Below are 25,925 nucleotides of genomic sequence, written 5' to 3' on the forward strand. Positions count from 1 at the left end.
AAAAAAAAAAATGCACTGAAATTCAGTACAGAAGAAGTAAAATCAAAGTAAAATTCAGGCAGACATAGCTGCCTCTGGACTTCAAATCAATTTATTACCTTCTTCTATACCTTTAGTTTTCTGATCTATTCAAGGCACTTTTTTTTATTGTAGGATGAACTATAAAACTAAATGGAAAGTAGAAATTTTATCCTTTCAGAGGCATTTTGGTTCAAGCATATTGTTTTTCCTATCAAATCTATAAAACCCGAAGCAAATCCTGCCTAGTATCAGCGTTCAGCATCTCATAACTTTCTCACTTGAAAAAAAAAAAAAGTCTGTAGGCTTGACTCCAGCTGTAAATCCCTACCACAGCAAATTCACAGCATGATTTAGGAATGAAAAATAAAAACAGTATCACGGTTTGTGATAAACCGAGATAATAAAGGTTGCTGAAGTTAGCATCATTCAAAAAACAGAGTTTTTCCTAGCTGCAAAAAACCTTTCCTCATGTGCTGGGCATGTTGTTCTCCGTTGTGCTCATATTTTGTTGCAGGGAAACAAAAGTCAGTTTCACCTTTGAAACTGTTCAAAATTTGGAGTACGAATAAATACCTTTTTTTTCCTCATTTAATTTCAAGTACTCCTTTATAGAATTTAACACCCTATCTTCATTGCATCTTTGAAGTTTCATCACAACTGACAAGTGTGTCAAAAACAGGAAACTGAAAAGAAATCTTAAGTAGTGTATCAACACTAACCCACCATGAGAGCCATTCCTTGCTATTCAGAGCCACGCTTCAAGTTTCAGAGAAATCAGATCTTCCTAACTAACGGTCTAAGCAGCAATACCTCTTAACTTCGTAGATGAAGGCTGAAAACGTATTTCTGACAGAGGCCAGTTTCAGTGGACACTATGCTGCTGATCACTTAACCATCTTCAAAATACGCTGTGCTTTGTCACTAACTTCAGATACTTTTTTCATGGTTTTGGAGAAATGGAGAACCATGGATTTTTTTCAATGGGATAAAACTAGCTGATCTCTTAACAAAATCTCACTCTCACACACACACAAAATTCATTATGACCCATTTCTTCAATCAACACAAAACTGGGTTAAAGGCCTGGTATTTTACTTCATTACAATTAAAGTATGTGGCTAAAGAGAAAAATAAGCTCTAGAGCATATAGAGTGGTACTGTAAAAAAAAACACACAACAAACTAGCAAACTAACAAACAAACACACATCTCTTTTAGACATTAAAAGTCTAAGCATGCATAAAAAGTTTTTCTTTTGCTGGAAAAGGGTAAAAGTTAGTACTTGGTCAAGTTATAAAGCTGGAAACGCTACAATTTCCATTTTCTGCGTTGTTTTAGCCTCTTCCTCTCCTGTTACCAGCTGTTGAACTCCAGAACTGCTGCTTGTCCCTCCATGTTATGTGTAGTTGCTATAAAGAATATGCTATGTTTTCCCATCCTTTCTATTATCAATGTGAAACAGGAATGGTTTTGCTGGAAATAAAAATTATGTTCATTTTTTGGACTGAAATGAACTCAGTCTGAGAGACCTCAGAACAAGATACTTATAAACGCAAATTCCTTTTTTTTTTTCTTTCTTTTTTTTTTTTGGCAATGCAGCCTTAAAAATATCAGACAGGAAGAAAGAGAAACATCTGCATTGATTTTGATTGTTTAATACTCAAGAGTGAAAAAGTGTAAAATCACAAAGCTTATACCACCACAAAAATGCAGTTTCATTGCAAGTAACCAAAACACAAGCTGCCTGCAGTCTCATACAGCTGACATCAACAACCCAGTTTCAACATTCTTACCGTCTTTTTAAACACCTGCTATTCACAAACAGTCAGTACAGAGTTCTAGATCTCTCACACATCTTTCTAGATTTGATTCCTAGACCAGTGGTTTACACATTTAGAAAAGAGTGCCCCCACTCCTGATCTATTTCAGCATATAAATACATAGTTTTTACCCCCCAAATTAGTAATTATTATTTTAAAAGCTTTTTTCCTAATCCGAACAGCATAAAAATTCTTTTTTGTATTTAATGAAAAGCACAGCTTATATAAGCAAGCTTCAGAAGCGCATGCTGACCGAGGTTATATCACCAATCCTTTCAGCCACGTTATAATACTTACGCAGAAAGTGATTATATAGGGTGAGTTAGTACATTACACAGTAAGGTATATTTGCTCTTACTAGTAACATATGTACCTGTGGCCCTGATTCTGCAAATGTGACTATTTGGCTTGCAGGATGTGATTGTCCACCTAACTATGTTTTGTTGCCTGGAGGTAGTGTTATCCAAAAGCTGTCGTTATGTCAAAATGTCTCAGATTAATAAGAGCTACATGGAAAATTGGCTGCTTATATAAAAGGTTTTAAACCTTATACCATCCATACACATTTCTTCATAGGTATAAGATTTTTGTTTTCACAGCCTGAAAGTATTCTTGCAAAGGAACTGTGCATGTATTCAAATGTTATGCTAATGCACATTGACAATTCCCTAGACTAAAATAACTTTCCAACAGCTCACTAAAATCCTGATCTTAAATGGAACTAAAGAAAGTACACTAAAGGAATTTGTCTCTCCAGACAATCAAACCAGTACTATATCTTGGTATAATCTACTATACCTGACAGTGATGTTAATCGGAATTTTTAAAGAGGTGTTATTGCCTCAATGGAAACAATACTTTTTTTTTTTTCCCCTCCTGCAATACTAGAGACACCTGTGTTTTGTGATTCACATGCATCTTACTGGTTTATTCCCTCAGTTGACATAATCTGCTGAGCAGGTGAAGATAAACACAATGGAGTGCTGGTAGATTTGTTCCTAAGGATAATGTCTGTCAAAGCTTCCATAAGGTATCAATAAATAGGATTGACCTTGTAAGTAGCTTTTTGTTGATTACAAAATACATTGTCTGCAGGTATTCTTAGATTTATTTTACAGAAAATGTTTAAGTTATAGGTTAGAATCAAACTTTGAGAATATTAACACTTTTTTATTATTATATATTTTTTTTAACTCTGTTGCTTATTATAGACCTGACTCCTTTCTTTATTTAGTTATTTACTACCTGAAGTACAGAATTTGCTTGCTTACAGTTAGGCATCTAGCCGGAAAATTCTGGTTTATCTGCAATTATTAAAATAAACATGTTACCATTTTTAAAAAGTAGATGGTCAGCTAAGGAAACAAAAGTATAGGATGATATTAGAAGTATGACAATTAATAACATCCTACTTATAAATGGAAGCACAGGATCTTTTATAAGCACGTATGAATAATTTTTAAAAATATTATTATTACACAGTGAGCGGTATAAATAAGCTCAGCATACATGCCTTTAGTGCTCCTACACACCTCAGTTTCCTATTCCTTTTCCAGCTGTGTGTTACACAGCCAATTTCAACAAATGATTTCATAGTATATAACTGAAAAAATATCCAATCCTGATCAACGCTGGCACTCGTGCTGTTGCATTTATATAAAGCCAGGAAAATATACAGAAAACTTTGTAATGCAGACAAACCTCCTGAGTTTGTCTTTGGAACACTGATAACAGCTTAAATATACTTTATACAGCTTTAAATTTAGTTACGAAGGCACACAATGATTAATCTGTCCCATATCTGAAACAGAATGATATGTCAGTCAGCATGTAGCTTCTCCTTAGCTTTGCATTTACATTCATATTATAAAGTAGCAGTCGGTTTTGAAAAATCTAGCTTCTGTTAATATTAAAGAATCTGAAAAGTGAATATCCATGCCAGACTAAGATAGTTTCACTAGATTCTACTCTGGGTTAGCACACACAGAACTATGTTTACAGAACCACAGGAAAATAATTCTGAGACTACCAGACCGGCACACCACAGCCATCCGGTTACAGGTGTGGATGCTCTGCAGAGAAAGTGTGAGAGAGTGAGTGAGTGAATGTGCGTGTGTGCATGTGAATATAGCAAACATAGCAGCTTTTCATTTCTCTATGATTCATATTTCTTGTATGTGTCCAGTATCGTATCTTCTTAACCCAGTGACAAAAACATTTTCGCTGCTATTTTTGTTTCTGCTATCACTGCACGCTTCAGTACAGTTACTGGTTCTGGCTTCCGATCCGGACTTTGAAGTCACTGAATTGCAATTGTAAAACTGAATTATATCCTTCACTTAACCCACGTGCAATCCAGGTGAATTAGCCTATTTTCAAATGGTTTAAGTAGAAACCAACTTTGGCCTGAGAAAAATGTTATAACCATAAAAAGAAAAAAAAAAAAAGGGCAGGGGGGGAATTAAAATCTCAGGTTGGGCTACAAAAAAAAGGACATCTCATTTGTAAACAAAGAAAGGATTATCTGGAAATTACCTGACACGTTATGATCATAGACGTGATCAATATAATTTTTACATTTTTTCTTCAGAACGGAAAACGTATCAGCTAATTCCACTGTTATGAAATTATGCACTATATAATGTTTAACACTTCACTCTTATCCTTAGCAATGCCTCGTGTCAAGGTAACCAATATACTGCAAAATAACTTGATGTTGTTAATGTGTGTAGACACTGAAGCTGTAAAGAGTTCTTCTCCTTACATCAGTGGAAATACTATCTAGCTTATTTTTTAAATTAGACTTTTCAAAAATATTAAATGTACTCTGCAACCATAAAATCAATATTTCTCACTAGGAGTATCACGAGAAATTCTTGCTTCAGTGTTACCTCTTGTTTTTTGTTTTGCATTACATTGTAGCTATACAAATAATACCATTTTTGTCATTTCTTGCTATGCATAGTTTCATCTTAAGAATTTTTTTTAGTTGTTATAGATGTAGTAATTTTATCTTATCTTACAATGATTTCATTAGGTATCGCATACAAGTACACAGAAATGGAACTGAAAACCAGCTACCTACCACTTTCATTAGTCTTATGACCTCTTATATTTGTGGTTAGTAGCTTAAAAGAGAATTGTTGGATATTTTAGTAACCAAGAAGAATACAGTATTCAAAAACTGAAAAATCCTATTCAAATCCACACTTGTTAATTAACCTGCTATAAAACAAACAAAATTACAATCCTTTCAATTCCCCACTAGTAAATTTCTGTCTCTACGGGTGGAAAAATCTCAAGTCACTGGAAACACATTTGAGGAAAAACACATTAATAGCATGATTTCTCCCAAAAATAAAATTTCCAGTAAAGTAAAAAGTGTGCTGAATAGGCAGAGGCTTAAGATTCAATACTTCTCAGTCCACTATTAGTATCTAAACAGATCAAATGTCTCCTCATCCCTTTTTTTTCCTGCTTTAAAAAAAAAAAGGATTATCAAAACCTGTATAAGCAAATTACCAAGTAGACTTCATTAAAGTGTCATTTCAGAACCACTGTCCATCATTCTCATCATCATCTTCCTCCTCACGGTCCAGATAGAGAAGAGCAACCTTCTTTTCATCTGAAATAACTGACCTTTGGTCTACCATTCTTTGCAATTGTACAGTTTTATCAAAAGAAGACTCCTCCACTACCTTTTCACCATGACTTTGGGAAAAACTGGAGAGAATATAACCACTTCTTTTACTTTCATTTTCTACAGTGTGGTCACTTTCAACTGTAATCTGTGACTGATTAAAAGAAGGGTCTTGCTTATTAGATATGAGCATCGTTGCTTGCTGTTCTCCACTTGCCACTGTAGATGCTCCACCCATATTGGAAACATCCATTTGAAAAGTAAAAGATGTTTCTTTGGATCCCACTTTAAAATGCTTTACGGACCTACCGCTCTCAGATGACTCTTCTGTTTGTGAAAGATCTTCCAGTGTTTCAGAAATGGGTCTTGTAAAAACTATTTGCTCAGTGTGAGTTTCCCCAGGACTTATTTTAACATGCCTGAAAGATGTATTGATATCTGAACTTCCTTCAGTCTCTGAAAGATGTCCTCCTTTATTAATAAACTCTGGGATTTCAGAAAGGGAGCCCTGATATATGATACGCTCAGTGGTTTTAACTCCTGTCTGACCTACTCTAAAATGCTTTACCGAGCCTTCTGAAAGAGTTCCGTCTCCCACTTCACTGATTTCTATGTGCTCAGTGATGGGGCCCTGGTAGATGATTTTTTCAGCTGTCATAAACTCTTTGGGACCTAACTGAATGTGTCTCACTGAACTTTCTGTCTGTGAGAAGTCTCTGGTGTCACTGACCTCCACTTTACCAGAGATTGGTCCTTCAAAGATAACTTGTTCTGTATGAATCTCTTTTGGACCTAATCTGAAGTGCCTTGCTGATCTGACATCCACAGCCCCTCCTGTCTGAGAAAGATCCTCCGAGCTATTGAGCTCCAGGGAGCCTGAAACAGGCTCTCCAAAAGACATTTCTTCAGTTACTTGCCTTGATCCTACTGTAACCTGTCTTGTGGACCTCCCGAAATCTGATGAAAACTTCTGCTGGGAAATATTTCCAGAATCAATCTCTTCAATAGTTGTAGTACTGGGGCTTCTAAAAATTACTTCTTCTGTGGTTTGGATTTCTTTAGGACCCAGCTTAAAATGCCTCACAGACCGGCTCATCTCTGATGAGCCTTCTGTCTGAAGAACATCTTCCGTAGCACTGAGCCCGAATGTTTCAGAACCAGGCTGTTCATATATGATCTGCTCAAATCTCTGGATTTCTGTTGGACCAACTCTAATACGCCTGATGGATTTGCTCTCATCAGTTGATTCTGGTGAGTGGGAGACTTCCCCAAAGTCTGCAGTTTCCAAAACTGAACCATCATAAGTAACTTTTTGAGTGGTATGATAGCCTGTGCCACCACTCCTCCTCACTGTGGATGAACTGTAGACTTCTTGATCAGCCAAAGGAGTGTATTTATCACTACGTGAAGAAACATCTATTTCTATATCGCTTTTACCATCAACTCTCTCTGAGCTCTCTTTTTTCACAGAGTGTAATGTTGTCTTCTCCTTCTCACCTGCAATTACTTCACCAAGCTGAGCTACATCAAACTCATCAGCATTAAGGGTCTGAGATAGATTGACTTCAGCAACAATTGTCACCGAGCCTCCCTCATCTGTTTTGTCAACTTTTTTGATATCAAATTCTAAGCTACTAGAGTCAGCTTGATTTTCTTTTGTTAATGCAGAGAGCTCTTCTTTCACACTTTCTGGGAGACTGCCTTCCAACTGCTCCAAAGCTTCCTTCAAGTGATGTTTAGGGTCCTTAGTTTCCTTTGATAAAAGACCCTTTATTGAAGTCTGAAATTCTTGGGGTATTTTTATTTCTTTTTCAATAACAACGGATTCAACATGGGATGTTCCAGCTTTGGGATGCTCTGTTTTTAAAATATGGGCACTTGCTTCCTCTCCTACCACTCGATATGTTTCTTCTGTAGAGCTTACACCTTCATCCCTCTTGCTTTGTGTGCCTTGCAAGAATTCATCTTGCCAAGAATACTTAATAGTTGATTCTTCTTCTATATGTATTTGCCCATATACTGAGTCATCATCTTTTTCATTAATAATAGGATGATCATCGGGAACAGATACAAAATATTTTTGTTCAATAGGTGAGTCATCTTCCTCGGTGACTTCCTCCACATGAGTGAAGCTCTCGTGGCGTTGTTTCTTCTTTTTAATATCTTCATGTGTAAATGTTATGGTTTGTTCCTCATCGCCATAGCGCTTCTCTCTCTCAGGGAATGTATCTTCCACTTCTTCTACTTCAAAGGGTGTTGAAAAATCAGTCCTTTCATCAGTGACATAATCTAGTGGTTCCTCTACAATCTCGACATTAACAGACAAATTCTTTTTGCCCTCACTTCCTTTCAGGCCTTGATGTACTATATCTTCTATCTTCTGTTTGGAGGGAGTTCCCTCAGCGCCCTCTCGAATCACTTTTCTAACATCCTGGTTTGAAAGACTTCCTAGGTCAGCTTCATCAGAAATATCTATCTTTTCCTGAACTCGAGATTGCACTGTGGTCTTAGTCTTTATTTTCCCATCATCTGGTTGTTCTTGCTTACTGAAATAGGTGACTTTTGTGTCTGTTGATATTTGGGAACTAGAAGACTGTGTAAAACTTTTAAGAATGTCAGCAACAATATTTTCTGCAATATTTTCAGTTGACAGAGTTCCCGTTTTATGACTTCTGTCACTAATTCTCTCTTCATCTTTCAGACTAGATTCTGTAACATTGACTTTGTGAATTTCAGCAGGCTTGGTTACATGGTCATCCGTGGAAGTTTTAAAACCATGAGACCTTATGTCTTCTTTATTCTTCTGAGATACTTTGTCAGGAGCAGGCGTTTCAAGAATGATGGGTATCTCAATGACATCTTTGCTTCTGGATACGTCTGTATCTTTTTTGGTTGATTCGCTCTTCAGAGTTCTTGCATTAGAACTATCAGCCCCAGTTACCTTCTGATTAATGACTTCCTCACGGACATATTTTCTCTGTTCTATCCCTGTTTTTGTCTCAGTCTTCCTTCCAAAATCAGCACTTCTTTCTTGTACGAAAGTCTTCTCATCTGTCTTCTTTCTCTCCTCCTGTGTTTGTTTCTCCAGCTTATCTTTTTCTTTCAGCAGAGATATTTTTTCCTCAGTTGGTTTGCTACCTTCTCTTTTTTCTTTAACCGTGGTCCGAGTTTCGGTTATGGTTTCTTCATATGTAGATGGTTTAAAATTGGTATGCAGCTCATAAATTGGAAATTTAGTGAAGCTTGGCTTTGTTCTTATATTTTCAGTAATCTCTGGCTTTTTGTCAGCTTTGTTGTCCTTGTCTGATCTTTCAGTGTGTGCTGATTGTTTTGAAAAAGATACTGTGGATGAAGCTGTAACTTCCGTTTTCTTTCTTTCTGGTATTGTCTTTTGCTGCATCTCAGTGTTTCTCCAGCTGCTGTAAGATGGAGTAAACGCTCTTAATTCTTTGTGATCTGTCACAATCCTTTCATCCGTTCTAACAGTCGTCGAAGGGCGATATATTGAACCAAGTACATCTCTTCCAAAAGCTTTTCCACTTGCTGATGTCTGTGATCCAGCCTGTGTTGATTGAGCTGAATAGTGTGCAGAACTGCTTATACTTGCTGCAGGTATTCTGTATCTTGTATCAGTGATCCTGATAGCTGGTGAAGCTTGATTTTTATTTCTTTCTTGATAAGCAGAGTAAATATCAGTGTAGTTATATGAAGTGTTTATAATATCTGCAAAAAGAGTATAGGTGACCAAACATTAAAATAATGGCTCGTATCTAAAAAGAATATAAAATATAGAGAACTAGGAAATGTAATATTAGAATTTTGAAAGAAACAATGCCTCTTCATTTTCTGTGACACTTTGGCAAGGCATTCCTGTAGGTTTTGCATGATAATTATGTCTATGTATAAAATATATTAAAGCTGAAAGCAAAGCTTTTTACTAAGTTGCAAGTGCTTGCTAATTTTATGTTTTGTAATCTACTGGTTATTATGATATTTACTTAAGAATTACACATTTCAATTTTATATTAAGGTTCGTTTACATTTAAAACTTCTTATTAAACAATGTCTGCTAATATCCCAGGCTCTTTTTTTTTTTTTTTTGCTTTGTTAGTCAAAGTGGCCTGAAGCTGTTCAGCTTCTATGAAGAATGAATGGCATATCTGCAGAAATTGACAACACAAATACAACTCTCTGTTGCCACAAGATAAAACAAACTACAACAAAAGAGAGTAATAAAGAACCTCTTAGGTCATATCTGCGCAAGCTAATAAAATGGACCAGGAAGCATTGCCTGGCTCTAAGACTGACTCAAATTTACTATTCCTAAAAAGCTAGCCACATCTGCTCTGACTTTTGTAGTGCATCCTGGTCTGCGGTAACCACTGAACACACCTGAGCATTGTCTGCAAAAGGACCAGCTAGTCCAGATCAAAACCGTGCCGGGGCACTGCTAACAATTTAACACCACATGCAAACGTATGCGAGTGTTTTGGCCTAGGCCCGACTCTGTTTAATTTGCCGCTACAGATACAGCCTTCAAGTCTCTTCTGGGACTACTGCCTACGATAGTCTGATGACTTTAAGATAACACTTAAGATAAAACTCAGGTGTATTATCTAGACTAATTCATGAGAGCAAAGAGTGGCCATCACAGTCAGATCAAAGGTCCGTATCGTGTCCTGTCATCTAGTGTCCTGTTTTCAGTGACCAACAGTAGATACATAGGGAAGAGTATAAGAACAGGGCAAGTAAATAGTGATACTTCCCTGGTATACTCTCACAGCCTCCAGAGATTTGCAGCTCCTAAGATAGAAATGGTATCTTTATGTTTAGTAAGTCTTGGATTTTTCTTTCGTTACTCTGTTTAAAGTTCTCTTTAAACCCACATAAACTTATTAACACTCACACTATCTCATGATAACGAATGCCAAGGTTTTAACTAAGTTTTGTTAAAGACCTCTTGCTCCATACTTCAAAACTCTCTTCAGAGCTGTGTGCATCCAAAAGCTTTGCTTTTAGAGCTATTTTTCTATTAGAGCTACAAAACATCACTTCCTGCTTACATTTTCCACCTGATTCATGATTTTATAACTTATCTCATATAGCATAGCACTATGTTGATTTAAAATATTCAAACTCAAAACTGACTCAATATTCACTTTGCAGTACACTGGTAAAACGTATACTTCAGAAACACCGTAATGCAATAGTTTCCAGTTATTTAATTTCATTCAACTTTCATTTTTAATAGTAATTTTTTACCTTGAGGCAATTGCCCGGCAAGCTGCTCTCTCCATGTAATAATCCACTGGTTGCTCTCCCCTTCCAACAAAGCTCTGCAAAACACACAGAAAGCATTCCATCAAATATTGGGAAGAATAATCATAATATTTAAAATGTGTAAGTCTTAGAAACTGAAATAATTATTCTGCAGGTAGGTCAGATCTTGAGTGTTTTTCACATCCCATATTTTTATCAGTGGGAATGAGAAATCTTTAGCTTCTTCCAGATTCTTAGTTTACTGAGTCCAATTCTTCAGAACAATACAATAATCTTACAGTAGGTTATTGCAAAGAAACCATACAGTTTTACGTTAAAACTTCCAGATTAGTCAATATACTGCTTCTTGACATGGGCAAGATCCACCAGTTTCCACTATGGAATCACAGAAGCTTGCAAAATTTTCCAGAATGATGGTCTTATAAGAGAGTTAGGAAAAAAATGAAGCCAAACAAAACTTAGCAAATATTCAGTAAAGCTTTTTCAGAGAAACACATGGAAGTGTTTTATAAAGAAAAGGCAAAGATGAGAAAATATTAGCAAGTAAATAATCAGCAGCTTTCCTGCTGGTAATATAGTACTAAAAGTGGTGCAGATGATATATGAGGGAACTGCTACACCCAGGATTTCTAATTTCTATCCTTTCCAAATGAAAAGGGAAGAAAAGTATTACTACTGCTGTCAAATGCTGGCTAGTGCTGGAGGAAACAGCTTGCAGTTTTAAATTGCATTAAAATAACTATTCTTAGATCTTATTCTATCTGAAATCAACACAACGTATTTTACAGCAAAGAACTTGGAAAAAAAGTTGTGATAGAAACTGCTCGGTTTCTTTTAGTGGCACCTCTCTTTGTCTCCTGTGTTCATCAGCCTTCCATCCATTTGTTTTCTGCTGCACCTCTCTAGCAGTTCCAGGAAGCTGCCACTTCCACAAGCCTTGTGGTCAAGGCTTCCTCATGTTGACCAACCATGACATCATATTAGCTCAGCTGCACTTTTTCAGAAATGGACAGGACAAACTAAATTGTTTACCTTTAAGGAAATTGTATCGTTACAAGCAGAAGAGCCTGGATAAAAGATCCAGCAGGGAACAACTGCTGACAATCTGCTCCCTAGTTTTGCCTATTACCTACTTTCAGGGTGCTAACTCACAGAAAGGGAACCGTTAGGTTGCCTCTTCTGTGCTGCTGGCACACATCATCTGTTCCGGGAGACACTGCACCCGATCTATTGCTATCCTACCTTTATGCCAAACATTGTTCCCTATACGGCATGCAGGAGCAAGGACAACACCTCCCCTCAAGAACAACCTGACAGCAGCCACAGCCTCGCTCAACTCCTAAATAACTTGCTACCCTCCATTTTCTTCTTTCTACAGTGGTAAAAAATACTCCAGAGGTACATTTCCCAGAGATATTAGCAAAGCTGAGGGGCAGAACATTTTCAGAATTAACTGTTCTACATTAAGAAAATTCATACAGACACACACCATACTTATGTCCCCTTGGGGGAAAAAGGACTAAGTCCATTCTCTGTAATTATCAAACTGTCCTATAAAAATAAAATTGTTGGCTTCTTCCATTTACCAAGTACAAAAAAATAGATGCCAGGGTGACATCTTATTCAGTCCTGGAATTGTTACATATGGTGGTCTGATAAGACTGGATGTCAGAATTCCTGGTAAATTCTCTGGAAATTTTTGTGTGCTTTCTTCTCTCTTTCTACCCATATGCTTGTACTGTCTGACATGAAGTATGTCCAGCTGCTCTTCAAGAAAAGAAGAAAAAAATGTGTCCCTTTTCCGCTTTTGCTGAGGTATGAGCTCTGCTCTACCCTGAAATAGTGCTAAACTGCAGCGTTGTGGTGCAGCAGCCTAAAAATCCTATGGCAGGTTCTTTAAATATGCAACTGAATGCAATAATCAGCATGGTACTTTGGTGTTTTTATAGTCACTTCTACTGCTGAGGTAACTGTTTCATCATTTCCAGTTTTGGAAATGCCAGATGTTTTGCACTGATAACACAGAGCCACAACGTGAAAGTTGTCAGAGGGAGGCTGGAGGACTGTGATAGCTGAGGCTTCTGACTCCCTGGGGGGAGCTGAAAGTACGTGAAGATTTTGGGATAAACACGTTTGCTGGGCATTTCTAGAAAAATGAATAATGCAGACATTTTAGATCAGACACCTGTAGATTTTACATGACATGACTAATCACTTTGGACATCGTATGCTTCTTTTGGTTTCTGACCGCTCCTAGATCCAGTAGGGCGATGCTGCACCAGCAAAGATCATTTGCAATTTTGTTCTTTGCAACCATGAATTTGCCTAGATTCAGAAGAAAAGCCAGATTACAATTACCTAACATTATTTACAGGCTACTTTCCCCCTTGAACAGGCTCAGATGAACGCTTTTACTTGTAGTTTGTTGGTCAATTAAACTCCAGGACATCCTTTATTAGGTAAAACCAAAGTAAAAGCAACTTGTCTTTGTGCATGTTAAGAGAGGCTTGCTAGGAATTAAATCACTTCAGCACTTCTAGAGAATGTTCCCGAGAGCAAACATCTTATCTGATGAAGTTAGTGGATGCCAAAAAATTTGTTCTGAAAGACTTGCTAGAAAAGTTGGTGGCATTACAGAACAGTACCAAGGAGCTGGCAATGAAAGCGTTAAGCATGATGAAGGAAACTAGGAATGCGGGTAGTTTGACTAAGGATTTCTGGCTGCTGTTAAAACAACAGTTGTTCAGTTGCTGCAGCAACGTATGAAGTCACTAAAAATAAGTTCCAAGAGGTAACTGTATATGGCAAAGGGCAACAGCACACAGAAAAGCTGGAGCTGAAATATTACTACTGAAAATATGTTTTAATTGAAAATGAAAGGCAAAACTTCATGAAACCTCTCTAAAACTGGACAGTGTTCTACTGTACACAGTTCATAATGCATTTCTTCAAGATTATCAGGTAAACAAGAAAATATTAAACTGACTTTAGTTTAATAAGCTAGCATAAGAAACTGCAGTGCCATGTGCTGAGCACTCGTTGGGAAGCCAGCAAAGTCAGGTTCTGTTCATCAGCTTCACCATTGCTTTAGTTTATGCAGGGCATTTTGCTTCTGTTCCTCTGCATACCTTCTTAAAACTAACTTTAAGTCATAAGCTCTTTGTGGTAACGACTGTTTAAATCTTATTTTAAACCTGAATAATAGATTAATCTTAACTGTGTCAACTTCTAAGTATTTACAGTAATAACAACAACAAATTCTTCCAAGCAGCACTCTTCTAAAAAATAACTGCCAGCCACTTCCTTGAAGTCAGACCCCACACGAGATATATCCACGCTGTGCTAAGACTTAGTTTAAGCATCGACAGAAAATACTACAACTGTACCTTTAACTCGTCTCATTATTAATACCATTTATCTAAGGTAAGCAGCTACGTGGTGGCCAACCTGAAGCCCTACTGTGTGCTGGATGATAAAAATTAGTCCAGGAGAGCAGGTGGATGAGATAAACTGGCTGGGGTGGGAAGAAAGCAGTTACCAAATGTAAAATTATGCCACGCAAATGTTATCGTGGTCATTCACAACAGCAATAGCTTGCTCTGTCTCAGTTACAGAAACGGTTACAGAAACCTGAGATAGGGGCAGTTAGCCAGCAGGCCACAAAAACTCATCCTCTGCACCCCAGGTATTTGAGAAGGAGTGGAGAAAAACAAACAAACAACAAAAAAAACACTCTGGGAAATGGAATGGGGGAAGCATTTTTAGGGGGTAAAGGCCAATCCCACACATCTCGTTTCCATCGTGGGATGAGAGAACAAGGACTGTGTGAAGAATATCAGGTGACTGACTGCACATGAAAATCCTTCGACGTGAAAGGCTCAGAATATTCTCCAGGAAAGAAAACAAAGACAAATATAAGGTATTGGATGGCACAAGTTGTAAACAGACAGTAATGCAAGTGACTGGAGAAGCTATGGTGAAGAGCTGAGGAGGCCTTAATGTTGGCGATGATTTCATGAGAGGTAGGATTGGAAAGGTTCAGAAGAAGTGTTGATGGAGGAAACCACCCTAAGAAAGATTGGTAAGTAGGCCTGACAAGTTTTTTTTTAGGAGGTCTTGACAATGACCATGACAAAAAAAACATGCTTTGTAGGCTCCACTGCTCCAAAATGCAGGGCGACAGCCTAGAGTAGAACATTTGTGTGACACTAAGATTTCAAAATAAAATATTTTACCCTTCAACAACAACACAGTTTAGGGAGATTTAGGGAGAAACCTTAAGCAGGTTTTCTATCTGCTTTTAATTTTAGAGTCTTAAACAGTGAATAGTTCACCACTTCTTTCTGGAAATAAAATTCAGGATAGTTTAAGTAGTTGTGGTTTTGCAGGTTTCCAAGAACACAGACCAAAATCAAAAGGCGCTTGATAAACATTTACTAAGCATTGGAGAAAAAGGATTGGGAATGAATATTTCCATGAGGTATAACTTTATAAAACCACACAAGATTTCACTTCCTGAGTGGGCCTCAGCGCCCAGAGCAGAAAGTCTGAGCAGAATCCTAGAGGAAGTACACTTGGTCCTTGGGGAAGGGTGTTCCTTGCAACAGGGAACCTTCTTGCCAGTTCAGAAGCAGCACTGACTAATGGAAAGAACTAGCTCTAAAAAGGGACCTGTAGGAGTTGTAAAACAAAGGGAAAATATAGGTGGGAGGTACAAAGACAGCTCCAAGAAGTAGACCAGACACCACACCCTTAACCTATAACGCCAAGAAGCAAGGAACTGCCTAAACCTTCATGGAAACTTCTCAATGGAAAGTTCAGGATGTTGAATTGAGCCTGAATAGGTGCCTTTTGTTTCCAATACGCATAAGCAAGGGTATATATGAAAATGAATGGAAGCTGGTTTCATGTGCCATGGGTATCACAGATTAAAAGGCCTGGCAGAAAGACTGGATTTCAAAGTATAGATCAGCAGTCCAGAATTGTCTTACTAAGCAGCTTACTAACTGGATCCATGCTTTTACCCTCTGACAGCAGAGCTGATAAAGGCCATCCAGTAGGGAAGGCATTATTTTCTTAAGTGAGGGGAGGAGGAAAAAAAAAAAAAAAAAAAGGTAAAACTGCATACGTGTAAAACAAACAAAAAAATGCTTTCCAGCTTCTGAGATTTTAGAGAAATTTTGTTTGCAAGCATTAGGGTTTTTTTTTTGTTTGTTTTTCTGATCTGAACTGCCTATTGCTCTGTATTCATCTCCAGATCTTTTCAAGTGGACAGATACTCACTTGTCCACTGAATCTGCCTTGCCAAGACTATCAGTGATACCAGTTACATTCACTACAAACAGATGAAGAAACCCTACACGTTGAGAAAGCATCTCAACTGGGCAACAACCACATGCTGCAGATGGATTGCTCTCTGTTATCAAGGGCTGGGAATCCTTAGACAAACCAATAATGTTCAGATAATCAGTGATAAAACGTCTGGAGAAGTTCCAGAATTTCCTACGCTTTCAAGGCAGAGCAGAAACACTGATGGTTCACTTATTCACTAAGAATGTGTCAAAATAGCTAAACATCTGGGCATTATCATTCCCAATTATGGCTGAATACTAATCACTGAATCAATTCTGAAACTTCTGTTATTGTGAAAGTGCTAAGCCCATTTTGCAGATGAATAAACCAAAAGGGGAAAGTTTAAGTGAAACCAGAAGTAGTCAACATCGCAGATGGGATTAAGTTTAGACAAATCATATTTTTTGGCAAAAGTAACAGAATGCACACAGATAAGGATCACTATTGGCTACCTTTTCCAGAGTCTGCCTCTCCCACTAGTGATGCTCTAGACACTACTGGCTTTCCAAGGATTACTGGGATCCCACTCCACCAATAAAACATCCAGGTACCATTTCTCACCAATTTATAGCAAAGAACTTGTCCCACATGCTGCTTGTGATTGCATCCCTTCCAGGAGCCAGCCTGGGGCTGTGCATCACAGCATACAATACTCAAAGCACCTTGCAGGGACTCTTTTTATTTTTTGATGGACTACAGACATCTTTTGCTCTCTAGCTTGTTACCAAGCTATTCAGAAGTTACTATTGTAAGCTTCTCAAATTTTCTATTATACAATAATTACAATTAAAATACAATTAAAGATTTATGCAGGTTGAATATGGAAAAATGCGCACTATATGAAAGAGCTAATGACTGAGGCATACTTCCTTAAAAAGGATAGGAAAGTATGATGACATTAAATGTTTGCAAATTATTACTTAGCTCAGTAAGAACTGCGCTTCTCTCTTTTTGAAGATCAATAGCTCCATGAAATTTATATAAAACTTGCACAATATTTTATATAAGAGAACATGATCTTTAAAATAAAAGTAGTATCTACCTCCAATCCATATGTTTTTGGTTTTGTTTTTCTTAACCTTCTGAATCAATTTTATGCCATGTGCCAACCAATACATCATGACTGTTCAGACAGGAGAATTACTCTGGCTTTTCAGCTGCACAGCTACTAAGTGGTTATATATATATATATAAATGTATATATATATATATATATATATATACAGTACTGAGGATTTATTAGCAGAAAAGTTGGTTGTTAACATCTCGTTCTTGACCCAAACATATTTCCCTAAGAAACCAAGGATATAGAAAGCCACGATTTAGTAAATAGACTTTTCTGTGATCTTCCCACTATTCTGCAATTGAAACAAAACAAAAATGTGAAACTCACTACTGACACTGATGCTGCAAGTGGCCAGTAGACAACATATTTGAATGATGAAGTGTGCTGTGTAAGCTGACAGATGGCAGCTACACCGCCTCATGTTTTAATGACTGCAATTTTGAGATATTGGCTCCTTAGCTCATAATCAAATACACCATCAACAATTCACATCAACTTAATGTCAACTTGACCAGGAGTAAGAAGGTTTCTTATATACCAATATATTTGTACAAAGGTACAATAGGATTCCTGTAGTTTATATTGGCTTCTCTAACATGTTCTACAGACAGCAGAATAGAATCGGTTACTACAAGAGTTAATTTTGCTCAAGGGATCAAATTCCATTCACTTCTGCACACTAGTAATGCCTATCAGTGTTACTAACAAATAATATTTTACTATTCTTACAAGTTTTTCCAAAGATCTCAGACAACTTCACATGTATTAACAGTCTGCTGAAGGGTGTCATCTTGCTTGCACAATCAAGCACAAAATGGCACGGTAACTATGTCACAGAACAAGCCAATGGCAACCTGAAAACTGCTATCAGGGATCCATTCACTCTGTTCTAACAAAATTACAATACATACAAGGAGTCTAGATCTGAGGTTCTGAAGTTAACTGCCTGTATTTTAAACACTGGAAAGACGAATGGGACTCCCATATCTGGGATTTAAATTACCTCCCATTAGACAATTGAGCGTGACCGCAACTCTTACCTGTAAGTTTCAATTTCAAGGATGAGGCCGGCTTTCACTTGCAGTAGTTCTTGATAGTCCTTCAGGTAGTCTGTGATCGACATGGTCAGGATCTGCTTTTCTTCTTCTAGGGCGTCGATTATCCGCTAAACAAAAATATTGATTTTTAGTTTTGAATGAACTTCAACATCTGTCACGCTTGCATGCCTAATAACTTCAAAGTTTTAATTAAACAAAACAAAAACAAACAAACTCTGAGAGAGCAATAAATCAACATATTCCATCACTTCAAAAAACAGAACAAATCAGCTCTGTGACCTCCCCATATACATTATTATTGAAGCAGAATTTTATGCTAAGATTTCACTTTATGCCTTTTGAAGCTAGTTGAATACTTAAGCAAAACCCATTCAAATACCCTGTACATTAAATACACTGCTTTATAAATGCAACTTGAGTGTGATTTATTTTATCATTTTAAGAGCTTAGGTATACGCGTTTAAATCATACTTGAGATCAGGAATTTTGGCAATTTCTTTGTTAAGACAACCTGGCTGATTTCTCTTTGTTAGTATTTTGAGGTCCATAGACATGTGTACCCAAGCCAGTCTTTGGATTCAAGTATCTGGAGATATTCATAGTGCCTAGGAGGTAAAGGATGAACCTTCAGAGGTTCCTTCCAATCTGGTTTTCTACAGTACTTGGACGCCTGCTTCATAAACCACCCAGCATTCTCCTGACTGCTACTCAGAAGACATAGAAGGGATTACTCATTTTCATCTTGATAACTAAAAATAACTTTGCACCTTTACATAATGACTATAAATGATGAGAGAGTAGGACTGATGAAAAACCTGTCCACCTTCCTTTAACAAGTTTGAAAATGGAGGCAGAAGCTGATAAGCAGAAAAAGGATCCAAATTGATCTAAATTTGAACACACTCTAAAACACTAAATGGAACTTTAAATACTGGGTAACTGCACCCAACAGAAAAAGCGAAGACTTATTCAACAGAACATTAAGATTTGATTTAGACCAAGGTAAGTGACTCCTCTCGAAAAAACACTGCAGGACACGAGTACTCCAATCACTGGTGTTACATCTCACATGAAGGGCAAATTCCCGTCTCCAGAAAATAAACCCTCCTGTAATAATTGAAAGGAGCTTGTTCAGTGCAGACTCAGAACTCAAAGTATTGATGTTAGCTGCTCAGTGTGATTCTTAATTGTTTCCTTGCTATGGATATAATCTACTAACTCAAATCTGCCCTCCTCAGCCAGCAGACTGATGCTAACAGAAACGCTATAGATCACACCTTGTTCTGGGAGCTAGGAAGACAGAAAGGATATCTCAGCAAAGGCCTGACTCCATTTGGTTCACAGCACATTGCACTAGGCAGGAACACCAAACTGCCACTTACTGAACAAAATCTCATGCACACGTACAACACTGAACAGGAATTCATGACAGCACGTGTTAGATGCATCTTAACAAATCCTTTGCAATACAAACTGCAAAATCAAGACACTAGTGGTCTAGTTTTCAAAAATTCAAAATACTTCACTTTTATGCATCAAGTGTTCAAGTATCACAGCGTGAGCAACAGCGTAAAAACAAAGATACAGCAGGGGACTCCTCACTCTGGTTAATGCCACTATGATACACTCTTGGCAGAAGTAAGGTTTAAGAATTAAGAATGCGAAGTGCTGGCATTGCCAACATTAATGGCCTTTTTTAAAAGTAAAAGCAAAAAGAAAGCTTTATAAAGGAAGCTGCCTGTATCTTCACAGACATGTAGGTATATCTCTATAACATATTCATCTTCATTTGCAGCTGTTGCTATACAATTACACTGATGCTTGGGTATTAAACTTAGGTGATGTGACAAACCTTGCCTACAGTCTTCAGTGTATGTTAAACTCCTTTTTTTTTTTTAAATGTCAGAAGACAAATAATATCTGCAGCTAATAATAGCAAATAATATCTAAAACAACACCATCAACCATCCCCAGACTCATCCAGCCTGCAGTGGAGGTAACGCCCTGTGTGGTCGTGCATGATGGCAAGCAGAACCACTGACCTTCAGCAGCTCTGAGGCAACAGGCCTATTCAAGAACTGACACAATGGAAAAATCTCAGGATGAGAAGGGAAGAAAAGTGCCAGGCCCTGCTTTTAGAAGGAAAAGGCTATCAAAAAAGAACGGAGAAGATGTTGCCAGAACCAAGAGAGTCAGCAAAAGGACCAAAAGACAAGAAAGACTGCATCTCTGTGGGACCGACTACCAAAGGTGGTAAGAGCTCTGATACAAGAAGTGATTTGGGCATTTGCTGCCTCCCCATTAAACAGGGACTAAAATGTACATCTGCATGCATATGTTAAAAAGAGCTTCACAATGCATAGGTGCTACCAAAGCCCCAGGAGAACCTATACAGAGAGTCTGTGTGCTGGACTAAGGGTGCAATTCCAAAAGACTGGGGATAGGCACGCCTGTGCTTAAGACATATGAACTTTGGTTCCTCACCCCAAAGGTCTGAAGCCTGACTTTGAAAAGCCACCAAGATTCTATCCACATGGGATCCAGAAGTTTGAGTTAAATACAGTGTCCTAATGATTACCATAAGGGGCTAAATACCTCGGCCAGCTGTGCAATAGCTCCAAAGAAATTCATTCCAGCAGGAGCAGACATTGTATAGACTGGATGGCAGACAGCCACCGCCTGGCCTTCCCTTATGTTTAAGCATGATGCAGAGGACAATTGGTCTTACGTGCTGCTTCCAAGAATGCTAAAAGGTGTATGAAGTTTGGGAGGCTGCAAGCTGACCAACTTCCATTTTGTCAAAAGTAATCTGTACTATTGCAGCCACGTTTGCTTCACACTGGAGTTTCCTCAAAGGGATTAACTTGCAAAGATTTGTTTCTCATCTACATGAACTGTCCTCCAAGTCCTGGTGAGGTCCTACCAGAACGGAACAACTGAATATACGTGATACTCATCCTTCAGATGTCCCTTTCCAGTCAGCAGAGGGAAATTTTAGAAGGGCAGTGGCAGGAAAAGAATGTACTTGGGGTGTCCAAACTGTACCTTCTGAGGGAATAAATCCAGGGTTTCAAGCTCCAGCCCTTTCCATCTGGTACAGTTCACCAATCCCACAACTCACTCAGTGGCTCAGTAAGGGGAGGAACTGACACTCTCTGCTTAGCTGGCTAGAAACTGGTACACACAAAAAAATGCACATAAAATATTGATATTATATGTTCATTTGACAAAATGTTTTCTTCTCTGGAGCACCCAGCATCACTGACACGGGAGCTAATCCTAAACCCACTGAATTAATGAGGAATTTCTGCCTCTTTCCAAAGCAGCAGGATGAGCTGTGGCCTTTTTTTGCATCTGAAAAATACGGGGCTTCCTTCTGCTGTCACTCCATATGGGAACTGGCACTCAGATCACTGGGAGCTTTTGCGTGAGTATTGTCAGAGCCCACAGCTAAAATTATGGAAGTAAGACATAAAAGATCTACTGACTTCATCCCTCGGCATCCAGGACGAGTGAAAACGTTCCAAACAATGCGTGATTTACTGCCTGCAGGGTTCAGCTGAGTTATAACTCCAAGCACATATTTCTATTTAACATTGCTGAAAGCTTTAGCGAGGATAGGGATGGGGCAGGAGACAAAGATGGACATATAAGGCGACTGGATGATGTATGGAAAGTATGAATAAATCTACTTGCTATTGCAGCTGCAATGGACAGTAATCACTTGACTAAAATCTGTACATACATATCATTTCTATGTGACACTTCCCAATAAATAACCACAGAATAGATGCTCTTTAAAGAGTAGCTTGAAATCCATGCTAAATATTCTTCCGCCAATAAAAGAAGCAATGACAGGAGGAAAAAAAAAAGGCAAAAAAAAAGCTTTGATCACAAGAATAAAACCTGAAAAAGTTACTTCTACACATTCTATCTTTTTTTTTTTCCTCACCGGATGTGAATGAAAGGCTTTTTCCTTCTCACGTACAACAGATTTGCCATTGGAAAAGACCTTTTCCATTAGAAACCAGGCGGTTTAGATAAGGAACTGTTCAGAAGTTTTAAACCTTATGGTGTCATTTTCACTACAATTCAAATATTTTTATCTATCCGTATATATAAAGATGAGACAGCTCACGTGTTTTCAAGTTGGATATCAAAGCACTGTTGTTTTTTTCTTTTATTACTATTTATTACTTACTAGCTATTGCTCCTGTAAAAATACAAAGCATGCCAGATGCTCCTGAGAGTAACACTCCTGAAAAGACAGGAGTTTATCATCTTAGTAGCAAAATTACAATCCAGTTTTGAGTATTGAAACAGAACAACTGCAGGGCATACATTGATTTTGATTATCTGACTTCTAAAATGTGTTGCACTGTCTCCACTTGCTCTTCTCTATAAAATTCTTTAAAAATGCAAGCAGATACAGAGACAACACACTGGTATAAAAACACCTGAGTTGAAAGAAAGAGTTGGGCATCTGAATACACCCAGTCCGACTGGTTCTAGAAGAAAAATTTGTGGTGTGGATAACGAGTGATACTAAATGCTCCTTTTAAAATAACACTGTATTTAAAGGCTTTAAGTTCAAGCAATGATGATTAAAGGTCAGTGACATTTTCATTTTAAATCACTAATAACAAATATAGATAGAGGACATGTTTTGGAAATCAGAATAACTAAATATAAACTAAACTAAATAACTAAATATAAACTAAATATAAATATATTAGGTATTTGTACATTTACATAAACTTATGATCCTAAAAAAAAGGTTAGAAAATGTTCTTTTTCTCTTTACATTTTCACCTGGCTTTGACCAATAGATAGATTTAATTAGAAGCTGTATGTAAATCTCTCACTAAAGCTTTGGAAGAGTTTGTATTACATGACTGGAAGAATAAACTATCCTGTCAAAAATGAAAAAAAAAAAAAGTTAAAAGCATTTCTGATTACTTCTTACATGCCTAATTTGCCTCAGTTCACAGCAATCTGCAAGCTACACAATCTGCAAACAAGCTGGTAGTGTACAAAAAGCAGACCCGCAGCAGGTCCCAGTCCCTGCCCGCCGGCCAGCACTTCCATGACCTGCCACGGCTGTTGGACCCAACGTGACCGCGAACACGCGGGGTTCGGACAAACAAGGAGCTCCAGCAGAGTGTTAGTAAAAGGCCTAGCAATGAACAAAAGAAATGTTGCCCTCGGGAAATGGATCGATGGTCTGGATGATCTAATACGTGCTCTCTGCCCTAAATCTGATGAACTGATATTTTGTTGTCCCGGCATCTGCTGATCAGTTCATGCACACGGGGCGATTATATGTGCTGCCAAACGTTATTCTGACTGCAAACAAATCCTCAGCTACAGACGCTATGACAACTCTGTTTCAAACCACCAAAATCCACCTGCAACAGCTACCAGTCATCTACAACATTAAAGTTTTATCTCCAAACAATTCCCACTCAGCTTTAATTTGTTGCACTGTAACAAATCTTCCCGCCTTCAAAAGACTAACTTTCCTCAACTACAGCGTGGACTACTAGCATTTCTCTACGCCCAGAAGTGCACGTGAAGCAGAAAGTAAATTTGGATCCTTTCTCTGATCCCAACAGGTCGGCCTCAAGTCTCCGGGCAGAAGGGAAGCTCCGTGTCCCACCGCCCAGGGACGAGGCTCGTCCATCCCAGCGTCAACCTGAGCAGGGCCCTGGCGAGGCTGCGAGCCAGCTCTTGGGACTTGGCGAGGGCACGTCGGGAGGGGAGCACCTGTCACCAGCGGGTCCCCTCAGGGTCACCGTCACCCTGCGGCCCCCCACCCTTCGCAGCGGGCTCTCCCTAAAGCAGGGCAGGGGGCTCCCTGCAGCCCCCAGGGATGGGCTTGGCAGCAGCCAGCTCTTGCTGGGCCACCTCCTCTTCCAGCCCGGGGAAATCCTGCTGCAGGGGTTAGGGGGCTCCAGGGCCCACATCCCACCAGGGGCCGGGACCTAAAGCAAAAAGCGAGCGGGAGAGCAGGAGGAGACCCCGGGGGAGCAGCGAAGCGGCCGGGTCCCGCCACGGTACCTCGTACTCCTCCACCTCGGCGCTGTGGCGGTCCTGCCCGGCCAGCAGCTCCTCCTCCAGCCGCTGCTGCAGCCCGACCAGCTCCTGGCCCTGCCGCCGGAGCTCCTCCAGGTGCTGGCGGCACTGCCGGCCCTCCTCCCGCAGCAGCTCCAGCTCCTCCCGGCTGCGCTGCGCCTCCTGCTCCTGCAGCGCCCGGATCTGCTCCTGGTAGCGCAGCAGGGTCTCCCGGCAGCTCTGGCCGAGCACCATCTCGTAGGTCTCCTCCAGCTCCTCCAGGCTCAGCGCGGACAAGGGGGGCGGCAGGGCGGCCAGGTCAAGCCGCAGCTCCCGCATCTCCACCGCCTCCCGCCGCTGCCGCTCGGCCAGCTGCCCGTGCTCGACCTGCAGCTGCAGCAGCAGCTCCTCCAGGGCCACGCAGTCGCCCCGCAGCCTCTGCAGCAGCTCCCGCTGCCCGGCCAGCTCCGGCTCCAGGCGGCGCCGCGCCTCCAGCACCTCCGCGCCCAGCAGCCGCAGCTCGGCCAGCTCCCGCCGCAGCCCGTCCCGCTCCAGCTCCGCTTCCAGCTTCGCCCGGCTCAGCTCCTCCAGCTGCACCCGCAGCCAGCCCAGCTCCTGCTCGGGCACCCGGAGCCCCACCAGCTCCTGCTGCCGCAGCTCGGCCAGCTCCCGCGCCAGGAAGCGGTTCTCCTCCTCCAGCTCCCGCACCCGGCCCACGAAGAGCCGCAGCCGGGAGTTGAGCTCCTGCAGCTCCCTCTTCTCGTCCCAGCCCGCTTCCCAGCGCCGCCACATCTTGCCCGGCCTGCGGGCTCGGGGCCGCGGCGGGTCCCCGGGCTGCCGGCGCCGTTCCCCTCCTGCCGCCTGCCCGCGGGGCTCTGCCCGGCCCCGCCGCTGCCCGCTGCTCTGCCCTGCCCCGGCCCGGCCCGGCTCGGCTCGGCCCGGCCCTGCCCGGCCCCGCACCGCCCCCAGGAGCCGCCCGCCCCCGCCCCCGGCCCCGCTCCGCCGGCCCCGCTCCGCCGCCCCGCGGCGTCCCCTGGCGGGCCCGGCCCGCTCCTGCTGGGCAGCTCGGGGTCCCCCCGTGCCGGTGCTGGGCCCCAGCTCACCTAAGGCAGCGAAAGCTGGTTTAGGACGCCGCTTTTGGGACGTGGGAGCCGCTGGAAAGCCTCCCAGGTTGAGCCTGTGGCACAGCTCACCCTGGCACACCACAAGTGCCCCCCCCCCCTTTCCTGGGCCTAACGCAGAGCAGCAGTGCCCGCAGCCAGCGTGTCCCCACATCCACCGCCTGGTTCCGCACCGTGTCTGGGCTGGGGGCACAGCGGGGTCCCGCTGACAGGCGTTGGGAAGGGTCACCCAGGGAGGTGGTGGAGTCACCGTCCCTACGGGGGTTCAAGGAAAGATTGGGCCTGCTGCCCGGGGACATGGTTTGGTGGTTGACAGTGGTGGTAGGGGGGTGGTTGGACCAGATATCTTGGAGGTCTCTTCCAACCCTAACGATTCTGTGACTCTGTGACTCCATGAGCTGCTCGGCAAGGAGTCAGGGAAGCAGCACTCCCTGTATAATCTACCAAACTAGAGGAAAAGATGAGGAGTGACTCATTTTAACCTTTTTCATCTCCCCAGGCACTCTTTCTCTCG

General features: G+C 40.5%; 1 protein-coding gene across 1 annotated transcript; it reads right to left on the minus strand.

The window, feature by feature from the left end:
- Positions 1–25,199, minus strand: SYNM (synemin). The gene is made up of 4 exons (XM_048076329.2): positions 24,297–25,199; positions 18,219–18,343; positions 10,743–10,816; positions 1–9,203 (listed from the first exon to the last, which is right to left on the minus strand). Exons 1-4 carry the CDS (start codon positions 25,080–25,082, stop codon positions 5,389–5,391), a joined length of 4,800 nt encoding a protein of 1,599 aa, XP_047932286.2. The 5' UTR covers positions 25,083–25,199; the 3' UTR covers positions 1–5,388.
- Positions 25,200–25,925: the final 726 nt, after the last annotated feature.

This window comes from Anser cygnoides, chromosome 11 (genome assembly GCF_040182565.1).
Source record: "Anser cygnoides isolate HZ-2024a breed goose chromosome 11, Taihu_goose_T2T_genome, whole genome shotgun sequence".
NCBI lineage: Eukaryota > Metazoa > Chordata > Aves > Anseriformes > Anatidae > Anser > Anser cygnoides.

Excerpts from the sequence above, each read along its gene's own strand:
- SYNM (XM_048076329.2), bottom strand. The coding sequence starts at position 25,082 with ATGTGGCGGCGCTGGGAAGCGGGCTGGGACGAGAAGAGGGAGCTGCAG. Across the intron at positions 18,344-24,296 it reads CCGAGGTGGAGGAGTACGAG|CGGATAATCGACGCCCTAGA; the intron begins GTACCGTGGCGG and ends ATTTTTGTTTAG. Across the intron at positions 9,204-10,742 it reads TGCCGGGCAATTGCCTCAAG|ATATTATAAACACTTCATAT; the intron begins GTAAAAAATTAC and ends CTCTTTTTGCAG.